This window comes from Ursus arctos, unplaced genomic scaffold, assembly GCF_023065955.2.
Source record: "Ursus arctos isolate Adak ecotype North America unplaced genomic scaffold, UrsArc2.0 scaffold_5, whole genome shotgun sequence".
In the NCBI taxonomy this organism is placed as follows: domain Eukaryota; kingdom Metazoa; phylum Chordata; class Mammalia; order Carnivora; family Ursidae; genus Ursus; species Ursus arctos.
In genome coordinates this window covers 45093957-45106706 of record NW_026623067.1, presented here as the reverse complement: position 1 = coordinate 45106706, position 12750 = coordinate 45093957, and the positions used below count along the sequence as shown (strand labels likewise).

The following is a 12750-nucleotide window of genomic DNA, read 5'->3' as shown; positions in this document are numbered from 1 at the left end:
TTGGAAGGTTGTGCCTAGGAAGTGGTTCCCAGGCTCTGAGGCAGTGTGAGGGGCCAGAGTCCCTGGCTAAAAGCAGGGTAGTGTGTGGTGCCTTCCTACTCCCAGGCTTGGGTACAAGATAAAGCAACAGCAAAGGTCTCTGGGAACTGTTTCCAGGGCTGGGCAATGTGAAGATTGGGGTGGACCTTCTGGCCCAGCCTAGAGTTCACTCCCCAGTGCCCTACTGAGACCTCCCCACATTCCTTGATATACCAGCAGCCAGTGTGCTGTGAACTAGGGGCAAGAATCCCGGGTGGAGGTCCTGCTGCAGACACCTGAGAGTTATGAGGGCAAGGAGAAGCCTCAGGCAGGCACACCATCAGGAAGGCCACTCCACTTCCCCTGCCTCTATACGGAGGGAAAGCCAGAATCTCAAAAGTGAGATCTCTCCAAGGTGGAGCCCAGAGCCCAAGGGAGATCAAGGTATAGGGAGAGACTCTCACCACCTACCAGACCCCTGTCCTCTGGCAGTGGGGAACATTTGCTGGAACTCTAGGAGTAGCTCTGGCAAAAGCTGTGACAATAAGCTAATTCCTAGGGAAGGCCAGATATAGCCACTCTAGGGGCCCCACTGTCCCTTAAAGTCAATGTCAGAGGCCTCAGTGTGAAATTGAAAAAAAAGAAATACGTAAACTGCTTTTCCTGGGCAACATGCTCAGACATGTGACCATCACTTCTTCTCAGGCAAGTTACATGTCTGCACCAACCAAGCTCAACAAGCCACTCAAGGGTATGTGAGAGTCTCTCTAACACAAGCAAGGGTGGGGAGACAGCCAAGGAAGCTCTTCTAGTCAAGCCATGATATATGCTATCTGGAGGAGTCACCCATGCTGAGACCCAGGGGGATTCAAGCCACAGCAACAATTAAACTTCTCTTTAGGCTTCGTCTTGAGGTTTTTCAGATGTGACAAATTCTCTGGTCATCACTGAATTTTTCAAGTATGGATTTTGTTCTCCTTCCTCACAGAGATGCTCTGGCCGTAAACTCTGAACAGAAGAGAGCTGCTCTTTGGTTTCCGAGCTGGTCTCCTCTGGTATTCCAGAATGTTGGGATTTTCTCTGTGGAATCTCGGTTGAAATGGGAGGACGATAAGGCCAATATGGAGAAGTCACATACTCATTCTTTTCGTCTTTCAAAATGTTTTCCTGACCCTTTCCAAGTTCCTCTGTGGAAACCTCTTCCAAAAAATTCTCGAAGTTCACCACCAACTTGTCAATAAAGTCACTGGGGGCCGAGTACGGTTTTAGAACCCTGTCTCCTTCCATGTTCATAGGGTCATCAAACTCCTTCAGATTTAGCTTATCCTGAAAAAGAGAAAGGGACACCTCCAATGATCATTTGGGAGCTACGCAGGAGGTAGTCAAAAGCTCATTAGGCTTGGGATAACCAATGTCTCACCTCTCGACCAGCCCCCCCACATTCCTTCCAGAGACTGGAAGTGATAGCCAGTCACCTCCACGTGTCCTCCCATAGGAGCCTGGCAAGTCTGGCCCATTTCCTGAGAAATGGCACATGGTATTCAAACAACTTTTTTTTTTTTCCCCTAGAGAGCTCAAGGCTATTTTCCACACAATCATAAGCTCACAAAAACCCCAGTTGAGATGGGAACATCAAAATTAGAACTCTTACATAAGATGAAAAACCACAATCATGAAGACAAATGACTTGCCCAACATCACCAGAAAATCAAAGGTGGCCACCTGGGCAGAGGCAGTGTCTTTGCCATTTTTGTGTCCCCAGGGCCAGGCTCAGTGCTTGGCATTCACTGACAGATGATCTGTGCTTGCTGTGGAGGCCAGCCCTCTATTATTCAAAAAGCATTTGAGACATCAGACAATACTGCCTACAAATTCATTTACTCTCTTAACAACTTTTAGTAGGTAGCAAAGTAAATAGAGTAACACACAGCTGATAAAGGAGAGAAGAAAACATAAATAACGCAAATATTAAAATAACACAAAAATTAAAATAAATAAATAAAAATGTCCACGTTTAAAAAAGACTTCTGATTTGAAACAAGCCAGAGCTAGTACTAAAAATTCCTGCATCAAGAAATACTAGAAATAGTCTTTCAATAATAAAAATTTAAAGGTTATATTTGATAGGGCTTATTTTCACTTAACTAAGAAATTATACCTCAAAATTTGCAAAACAGTTTTCAATTTAAACTTATGAAAAAGGAAGTTTTCTGCTTATGGATAACTTACTAAAAAACTCTGTTACCAGTTAAAGTCTGACTGTAGCTTCCCCAGTCTGAGAAGAACAACTGGAGGGCAGCTCTGTCAGCCTGTGGACAGCTATGTACGTCAATGTCCCCTCATGGTCTCCGGGAGGCTCTAGACATTTAAAAAGTTCTTGACTGCAGGGCGCTTGGGTGGCACAGCGGTTAAGCATCTGCCTTCGGCTCAGGGCGTGACCGTGGCGTTCTGGGATCGAGCCCCACATCAGGCTCCTCCTCTATGAGCCTGCTTCTTCCTCTCCCACTCCCCCTGCTTGTGTTCCCTCTCTCGCTGGCTGTCTCTATCTCTGTCGAATAAATAAATAAAATCTTTAAAAAAAAAAAAAAGTTCTTGACTGCTTTTTAAATGGCCTTGAATCTTATAGCCAGCCTCTCTCTTGCTCCGTAATTAGACAGTCAGGTCCTTGAGGGTTGGGCCAGTATCTTTCAGTGGCATCCCTTGTAGGAACAATTCCATGTCCAGCACACACTGGGTCCTCTGAGCCTAGTGAAGTCCTTTCAGCTGGTCCAGGAGGATGAAAGCCAAAGTCATTCCAGGAAGGCTCATTCCACCTGTCCTGCCAGCCATACCCTGGGACTTTTTAACCTCAAGTTCTATTGATGTGAAGCCTGTACAGATCTCAGCCCAGGACTCCTCCCCGCCTCCATCGCCCTTCCTTGTCTTCTGCAGCCAACCTGCTCAATGATTTCCCTAACAAAAGCAGAAGTATTTACCTTGAAATCATCTCCATGCCATGTGGCTATGCTGCTTTCAGCAGGGTTGGGGACATCCGGCCAACATAAGTGCTTCAATTTGCTAATAAGAGATAAGATAAGGCAGGGAGTGAGGTCAAGAAGTATGTTACTTACACTGCATGGCTACGCCAGAGAGTGGAGCTCTGCTACAGGGAAATTATATGGTTCCCTGATAAACAAGGGCAAGCTTCTGACCTCCTGACCGAAACTGGGAACACATAGTCTGGGGAGTGAAATTACAAGTCATTGATGGGATGTGATGGAAAGACACCTTTCTTACCCTCTCCTGCCCCTGCATCTCCACCGCTGGTCCTGATGCTGGAAATCACACCATCACAGAACCTTGCCTTTGAGTATTCTCTAGGAAGGGTAATGCTCTAAGCCTGATATGATACCCACACTTTAGTGCAGTGATTCTCAAAGTGTGGTCCCAACCAGTAGCAGCTGTATCACCTGGGAGCCTGTTCGACATGCAAAATGTACAAGAGTTTGGCTGGTGACTTGGTTTCTACCTATGATTGGGAAATGAGGGTGACATTCACTTAACTATAACCAAGCATATCTGCTTGGCAGAGAAGGCCCTCAACGGTGCGGTTCTGGAGAGAGAGGTCTACTGGGGAGGGAGCCCTTGACCAGCAGGGTAGCATGAGGCTCTCTGGGGAGAGAAAGCACAAGACCCTGAAGACAAGCTTCCTTTCCCACAGCGGCCAGGGCATGCAGGACAAATGTTCTTGAGGCCAGCCCTCCAACACTGCACCACGGGCAAGGAACAAGTCTGTTCTGGGCATACTACTAGCCAGTGCTCTAATTCCATGAGTACATTCCTTCTCTACCTGGGAGAGAAGTAAGTGGCCTGAGGCCTCTTGCTGCTGCTAGACACTAAGAGAAAGGACCTTCTCCCAAACTTTAGAGTCAGATGCCAAATATAGAAGATAAAACCTGTGGGGCAGCTGGCAATCCCCTGGCATAAGCCTGGTGCATGGGGCTATGGGAAATGAAAATCCTCTCGTTTGGTCAGAATTGGAGTACAGGATGGCATATAATAAATTCAATAAGTATGTACCAAATTAATAAGTGAATCAACACCCCCTTAATAATAGAGTGCCCTCTCCACCCATGATGCCTTCCACTCCCTTTGACCCCTGATTTTGAGGCTACTTGTTGTTGCCTATAAACTCACTTGGGTTTTTTGAGACCATATACCACTGTCAACATGATGAGAATGAGAAGACCACCTCCAACCAAAGAAGTTATAAAGAAAATCTCAAGGATACCTTTGGGAATAGGAGAACAAAAGTCAGTAAAAGGATGAGCTCCTCACTTTCTTGACAAAAATTAAAGATTAATTTTTTCTTCCAGGTAGTTTCAGCAACATGTTCTTTATGAGTTTTCTTTCAATTCAATTAAAATTTATTCATAAAAAGAAACTTGGTATTTGTGGCTCCTCATCCAGTTTTCTTCTGCCTGAATAATAGTGACAGATATGTTTACCAGGTTCTCCAACTTCCCTTAGTTCCCTTAGTACATATTTATTGAGCACTTACCGTTTACCAAACACTATACTGGGTAATAAAACAAACAGCAATAAGGAAGAAACACAAGATCCCTACTCGCATGCCACCTACGTCCTGGCAGAAGGATTCAGACAATAAACAAAGAAGATCATTTCAGATATAAGAGGATGATAGCGTGTATTTAGGTAAGATGGGAGGAGAGTTAGTAACTTTACATATTGGCAAAGGAAGACTTCTCTGAGAGGTGAGATCTCAGCTAATGTTAATAAAGAGAAGAAATCACTCATGCAAAAATATGGAGCAAACATTCCTGGCAGAAGGAACAGCAGACGCAAACGCCTTGAAGCAGGAAGTCAGCAAAGATAGAAGCAGAACGTGGTAGGAGATGAGGTCAGTAAACCCCAGCTCAGGAAGGATCCTGAAAGCTATGGGTAGGAATTTGCATTTTATTTAACACACAACAGAAGCCACGGTGGATTCCAAGCAGGGGTCTAGGGTTTTAAACTCTGACTGCGGTGTGCAGAATAGACTGCGGAGGAACGAAGACAGAAGCAGCGAGGTCTGTAATCTGCAGACAGGTTTAAGAAACATCGAGGCTCCAAGGCAGGCTCTTGCCTTAAATTTGACCCATGGAGAAAATTCTAGCAGGTGATGCAATCTGTGCCTGGTGCCGTGAAAATACAGTATGATTTTAAAAAATTCTACAGAACAATATCAAAAAGAACTCCAAAAGGGCAGTATTAGTCCATAAAAACAGAGCGTGTTTTCTATGTGGAAACACATGCTATATGCATATTTTCCAGAGCCTGAAAGATACTTTTATAAATCTTTTGAAAATGTCATGAACAAGAGGCTTTCAAGAGTACTTAAACCAGGGGTGTCTGGGTGGCTCAGTGGGTTGGGCGTCTTGATTTTGGCTCAGGTCTTAGAGTCATGAGGTTGAGGCCTCCACACTGAGTGTGGAGCCTGCTTAAGATTATCTCTCTCCCTCTCCCTTTGCCCACATGTTCTCTCACTCTCTCTCTCTAAAAAGAGAGAGAGAGAGAAATAGTACTTAAACCAGACTATTTTTAGATTTACTGCAAAAATTGGCAATGTCTCTTCACTTTTAATATAAATAATTCCTAAAACAGTTCTAGTATACCCTTAAAATCAAATCTCTGACCCTCAAGGACTTGAGAAAATTAACATATTTGTTTCTCCTATTCCCCTTCTTTCTTTCTTCTTCATCTCTCTTCCCATTCTATCTTCTTTTCCTCTTGAATATTTCCAATAAGCATCATACAACACTATATTGTATTTTATATTTTGTTATTACATTTTTCTTGCTCTCTATTTTTTAATGTAAAAACTGATACGTAGAACATATTATGTACTCTTTTGCTGAAAAATCTCCACAAATGATGGAAGTTAAGTTCCTTCCTGTGGACAATGGTGCTTATTCAACCAAGGTTTTCCCTCCAAGGTCCCACTCTGCAGTAACCTCTGAAACACAGAAGCTGATGACTATGAACTTGGGGACAGCTTTGAAGCAGGAGCTGGCTTGTACTGAGAGTGAAGCTGGAATTAACTTGAACCCTTCTCCTCAAGATGACACGGGACTACCCATGATGAAGGAGCAAAATGACTAGTCTTTTCAAACTCAGTTCTCAATGTGTCTGCTCTCCCTACTCTCTCCTCACCCGTACGCTTTCCAGAAAGGTCAGTGAGCCAGAGGGCAGATGGTTCTTTCTACTTATGTGCTTCCCTTTTATTAGGTAGTCTTCCCCCGCCTTTGGCAAACATCATCTCTAACTGGCCTAAGGGAAATGCCAAGGAGACTTATCCAAGGCATAAAGGAAATACTCACTAATTGATAATGTCTTGAAGTTTATCGTGGTGCCGTTTTTTCCCCCAGCACTGGTGCTGGCCATGACTTGAAGAGTATAAGAGGTCTTTCGTGTCAGGGACTCCAGGCCATACTGCAGGATGTTGGAGTTGACTGTCTTGGCTAACAGAAAAATATAGAAGTCAAACACGATAGCCAAGTCCAAGTAAAAATTGTGCTTTAGGAAGAGTGAAATAAGAGCACTGGGACCTGTACCCCCAAGTCAGCCAATCTAATACCCCAATCCCTCTACCCATGTTCTGCTTAAAATTAGGCTATAAAGATATATCAAAGACCTAAACATAAGAGCTAACACTATAAAACTCTTAGACGACAATATAGGGTAAGTGGTAGCCTTGAACTTGGCAGTGGTTTCTTAGATATGATACCAAATACATAAGCAACAAAAGAAAATAGATTAATCTGGACTTCACCAAAATTAAAAGCTTGTGTACATCAGAAGACATTATCAAGAGAGTAAAAAGACAATCCACAGAATGGGAAAAAATATTTGCAAATCATATATTTTATAAGGAACTTCTATCCAGAATATATATAACTCTTATGACTCAATAACTGAAAGACAAACAACCCAATATAAAAGTGGGCAAAGAAATTGAACAGATTTTCTCAAAGAAGATATACAAATGGCCAATAAGCACATGCAAAGATGCTCAACATCATTTGCTATTAAGGAAATGCGAAACAAAACCACATTGAGAAACCATTTCACACCCACTACTATAGTTATAATAATTTTTCAATGGAAAGTAAGTATTGGTAAGAATGTGGAGAAATTGTAACTCTCATCCATTGCTGGTGGGCATGTAACATGGGGCAGCCACTATGGAAAATAGTTGGGTGGTTTCTCAAAAAGTTAAACTAGAATTACCATATGGGCCAGCAATTCCACTCCTACGTATATGCCCCAAAGAATTAAAAGCAGAGACTCAAACAGTATCGGCATACCCATGTTCACAGCAGCATTAATTATAGTAGCCAAAAAGTGGAAACGACCCAAATGCCCATTAACTGATGAATGGATAAACAAAATGCAGAACAAAAACAGAATATCCATAAAATAGAATATTCTTCAGCTATAAAAAGGAATGAGATACTATTAACAATCTACAAGACGGATGAACTGAAAACACAATGCTAAGTAAAAGAAGCCAGACACAAAAAGCCTCCTATTGTATGATTCCATTTATATGACAGCCAGAATACATAAATCCAAAAGACAGAAAGCAATTTTGTGGTTTCCAGGGACTGTGGGAAGAAGACAATGAGAAACGACTGATTAATGGGTGCAGGGTTTCTATTTGGGGTGGGAACAGGTAGAAATGGTGGTCTCGCAACATTACTGGTATATTCAATGCCACCAAATTGTACACTTTCAAATGTTTTAAGTGGTAAATTTTATGTTTTATGTATTTTACCATAACAACAACAACAACAACAAAAAGTTAGCCTAAATACGAACCCAAGCCTAACCCAGAATTTAGGATGTCTGTAGATACTATGGATTCAAGACAAGAAAAGTATGACTTGGCAGTGTGCAGCAGGAGTCAGAGTAAAGGGTCCTGCGCTGAGGTAAGTGTCATCACTCTACTCTTTAATCCAGACACACCCCACTCTGTGTTAATGATTGGGAAGCTTCCAGGAGGCCAACTTGTTCACAGCCTGACCAGGACAAATTATATCAACTCCTGTGGTTCCTAAAAGATTCTTAGGTACTGTCACTACACTCTCATATGACTCCAAAAAACTCAAGAGATAGGTGCTCTTGGCCTCATTATCAGAGAGGGTCAAAGAGGCTAAGTGACTCATGCAAGATTGTAGGGCACCAACCCCTGTGGCAGGTGTATCCGTAGCATCTATTTGGGGCTTGGGGGTTTTCCAACTTGGCTACAGGCACACTTACAGAATTCCTTTCCATCTTCAGCTTGGTAAAATATGGTGTAGTTCCTGATGAAACCATTTCTCTGACTCTTGGGAATCTCTTTCCATGTGATTGTGACTGTCTTCACACCAATGTTGTCTGCCTCGGTCACAGGACCCACTGATGGAACTTTACAGCACATTAAACAATAAACACTGAATCACAACAGAGTAGACCCTTTCCCCACAAAGGTTCTGGCTAGTACTAAAAGCAAAGTCGGTGCTGGAGAGGGGATGTTGGGGCAGAGTTGGGACACAATGCACCACCTTGTTTGGAAACATAGTTTTCGGAAATTATCCAACTTGAACAGAAGAAAAGCACTGTCAAAGGTCTGCAAAATGTGCTTTCTTACAGAACCCTCACTCTTATTTGGCATTCAAGCTTTCATTCATACAGGTACTAACTGTTATCAAATATAGCTGAAGGACATGCCCTAATGGGTTACCTTTGAGTGACAGGATGTATTTTCTAATATTGAATCTGGAAAAGGTTAACTTCCAAAAGATAAAGGCTGAGCAGCTCATCAGTACAACCCTTGATTACTGCTACATAAAAATAATTTATGTCCCTAACTTGGTCTTAAATAAATGTCATTCCTGCTTACAGGGCTATTGGCACTAAGTTCCTTTGTGAGGTTGGACCAACTATTTCACCTCTCTGAGCCTTGATTTTCCATTTGTAGAGTGAGGGGCTTGGACTTGAGGGTCTCTAACTTCTACCCCAGCTTTGAAATCCAGTGAACCTACAGCCTGACCACAGTTGTGTCAAGGCGTGTAGCTTACAAGGTGAAGGTGCAGCCCAGCTCAGCACTAAGGCAACTGCGAATGAGCTGCAGACATTCACAGCCTTGTCTGGATGTTGGACAGGCCCCAGGGTTCCCTCACCCCACGGGGCCTTTCCATACATACTGCCTTCTCGGACGTAAGCCTGGATGGAATATGGCTGGCCCACTCGGTCTCCCAACACTGGGTACACAGAGATGTTATAGCACCAGAAAGGCTTTAATTCATCTGTAAAAAAGAAAGAGAGAGACAGAAAATAAGGAGAAGAACCATTAGACTGAGTTACGTCTATGACTTAAAGGACACAATCTGTTTCTCTACAGTTTCCACATCTGGAAAATAAGGTTAGATTGGATGGCCTCCAATGTCTATTCCAGTTCTAAACTTGTTAAATTAATTCTTAGAACTAAGTCTGCACCACTCTGATGAAATGACAGAACCACCCAGGAAGGGAAAACTAAGAGATCCGGTCCCTCCTCCATCATGGATTTTGTTACATGATTTGGAAGCGCTACAGAATAAAACTTCATCCTTCTGTCAATAGCGTAACACCCTGAGAACTCAGATACCATGAATTCTAGCTCCTCTACCATGAATCCAGGCATGAGTATAATTCTTTATAGGGGGTGCCATTAAGTATTAATAAATGATTAGACTGACAGGATTGGGAGGGTAAAGCCTCACTCATCTGTCATTCAAGGAGCAGGAACTTTCTTAAAAAGAAGGCTAACCTCTATATCGTTCACCTGGAGAAGGGATCTAGATCTTAAACAGGGAACCAGAACTAAAAAGTAGCCTGGGCCGGACTGATGGGAGACAAACTCTAGTGTTACCCACATGATCAAGATATCCAGGAAGGGCTCTCTGATGGTGATGTCAACATGGTGTTTTCCACATACCACATACCACATACCACATACCACATACCTGGTCTGATATCCATGGCTTCCTGGCCCAGCCTAAGTGGGAAATGCCAAGAAGTATGGCACTTCACTAGGCTTGCGCTTGCCTTGTCAAATGCTAGTAACCACGTCTACAGCTTTGAAGTCAAAGTTAAAGATTTTAAAACTGATGGAAGTGAAACTGAATCCTATATAGAGGGAGCTTGTGGGGTCCACAGTGACTACCTTTCTGGATTGTCCAGTTCCTGGCCTGAGACACAGATTCCCAGGAAAAAGTGGAGGGCTTTGAGTCCAAATCTGGGAACCATTCAACCATCCATGTGTCCACCTCTGGAACAGAGCTCTGCCACTCCACCACCAGCTGGTCCTGAGTGAGGCAGGCCTGCATGGCCTCAATGCACTGAAATGCTAAGAGAAGGGGGAAAAAAGAAGAGAAAAAGCTGCTCCAAATGCACCAACCACACTGGCCCCCATTCACTGCCCAAATCGTAAAGAAGGTCAAAATTCAGGATCTCTACTGCAGCCTTCCCTTCTGGTGCTGTTTCCATCCTTTTTACCATCTCGCTTTTCCTTGCCTCCCACCTTTGATGATTAAGTACCTCCTTAATCTTCCCTTATATCCCCAGAATTTACTTGTTTCCAAGAAAGAATCTCACTAGAGAGTTGCTGACTCACAAGACTTACCTTCCATATGTGCCTGTGCAAGTAAAAGGAAGCAAGTCTAAGACGAAGAATGAATCTCTAAAAGCAGAATTTCAGGTACCAGTAATTCTATGGCTGGGAGCTGGGAGATGGTGCCCCTACAGTCATACCTGGGAGGTGGCTTCAAATTTTGACGATCTAAGCTGGTCCCACACAACCTGGCTATGGATTCCTATCTGTAAGGCAGTAAGAATTGTATCTGTACCAGAAAGATGCAGACACACCCTTGAAAGCACCTAGGTATGGACTGATATGCAAATGACAACATTTTCTACAGGCCTAACAAAAAAACTCATGTCTGGAAACAAGCAACAAGGATTCCTTTAATAGAAAAATTATAAATAAAATCTTAAAGGGGGGGGCACCTAGGTGGCTCAGTCAGTTAAGTGTCTACCTTCGGCTCAGGTCATGATCCTGGGGTCCTGGGATCAAGCCCCATGTCAGGCTCTCTGCTCAGCAGGGAGCCTGCTTCTCCCTCTGCCTGCCACTCTGCCTGCTTGTGCCCTCTCTCTCTCTCTCTCTCTGTGTCAAATAAATAAATAAATAAATAAAACCTTTTAAAAAAAAGAAAAGTTGAACATGTGAGTTCAAATACAATACCTAGGATTTGAGTAGAATCAGAGAGCTATCTTGTTAAAAATGTTCTAAATAAGAAGAAAGGAGAACTACTGGAGGGCGGTGTGGCACAGAAGGAGGGCTCCTAGGGGTGGGGCCCAGAAGATCACAGGGTGCTGCTTGCCCCTCTCCTCCGCCCCTTACCACCCACAACATGCCTGAGGCTTCAAAATTGCAATTAACAGAAGGTATGCTTCAGTGAACACCAAAGACAGTCCTGGATAAAGGCAGCAGACAGTGTCCTCCAAAAAAATCAAAAAGTCTTCTGAAGCTAGAAGCCCAGGCCAAGTGTGGGAATTTGGTGTGAGATCCAGGAGTACAGAATCCTACTATTTCTAGGCAACAAGCCCCAGCAAGCTGTGTGCGTATTTAGGGGCCTCTGTTCTTGGAGGCCACAGTTTATGAATCCTTTTCTCAAACTGGGCCTTTATGAGACACTCCAGCTGCTAGTCCCAGAAGGCCAGGTAATTTGTCAACCTGCAAGGGTCAGGAAGGGCAACTGAGGCATGAAAGAAATGTAAAGCTGGAGTAGGGATGGGGGCCAGGACATCAACCCCATGTGATCCCTAGAGCTCCTATCACCCCCACCACCCACCACCCACCCCTGCTCATAGCCTCTAAGCACCCTCAGTTACCATTCCAGTCAGGCTGAAGGGCATTTCGAGAGTTTTGGAACCCTCCCTGGGCTCTTGTAACAGCTAATGTTCATGCTCTCTGATCTTCTCAATTCCTTCTTACCGCGCGCGCGCGCGCGTGTGCGTGTGTGTGTGTGTGTTTTGCTTGGTTGGAAGAACTGTGTGATGTAACTCACACTCCAGAGTCCCCTTGCAGGTCATGCTGGAATCACACTCCCCAAGATTTTTATTACAAATTGTATCCATTATGGGTTGAACTGTGTCCCCCCAAAAAAGATATCCTCAGTACTGCAGAATGTAACCTTATCAGGAAATCAGATTGTTGTGGATTTTAGTAGTTAAGATAGTGGGTCCTTATCCCAATATGCCTGATGTCCTCGTGAGTGGAATTTGGACACAGAAACAAAGAGACATAGGAAGCTGGCCATGTGAAGACCCAGGCAGAGACTGAAGTTATGCTGTGACAAGCCAAGGAATGCCTGGGGCTTCCAAAAGCTGGAAGAAGTAAGGAAGCTCCCTCCCCTAGAGCACGGCCCTGCCAACACCTTCATGTTAGACTTCTAGCCTCCAGAACAATGGGACAGTACCTTTCTGTTGTTAGAAGCCACTCAGTCTGGTGCATTGTTACAGCAGCCCTGGGAAAAACACACAGCACCTTTGGCTTGGCCAACTCCCCTTCCCTGGCCTTGTTTCCCTCACATCCTTTTCTGGTCTCCCTGGAAGCACTTTCGTAATAATTACTTGCACACAAATCCTGACCCGAAGACAGGAGTGAGT

General features: G+C 43.8%; 1 protein-coding gene across 1 annotated transcript in view; it reads right to left on the bottom strand.

Moving 5' to 3' along the window:
- Window positions 1–274: 274 nt before the first annotated feature.
- Window positions 275–12750, bottom strand: part of IL31RA (interleukin 31 receptor A) — a 49408-nt gene continuing 36932 nt past the window's right edge. Inside the window, exons 8-14 of the mRNA XM_026498949.4 lie at window positions 10247–10429; window positions 9246–9347; window positions 8320–8466; window positions 6378–6518; window positions 4195–4288; window positions 2994–3075; window positions 275–1344 (exon numbers count right to left, since the gene is read on the bottom strand). Coding sequence (XP_026354734.4) covers window positions 916–1344; window positions 2994–3075; window positions 4195–4288; window positions 6378–6518; window positions 8320–8466; window positions 9246–9347; window positions 10247–10429 — 1178 coding nt within the window. The 3' untranslated portion in view covers window positions 275–915. The remainder of the gene's footprint in view (window positions 1345–2993; window positions 3076–4194; window positions 4289–6377; window positions 6519–8319; window positions 8467–9245; window positions 9348–10246; window positions 10430–12750) is intronic.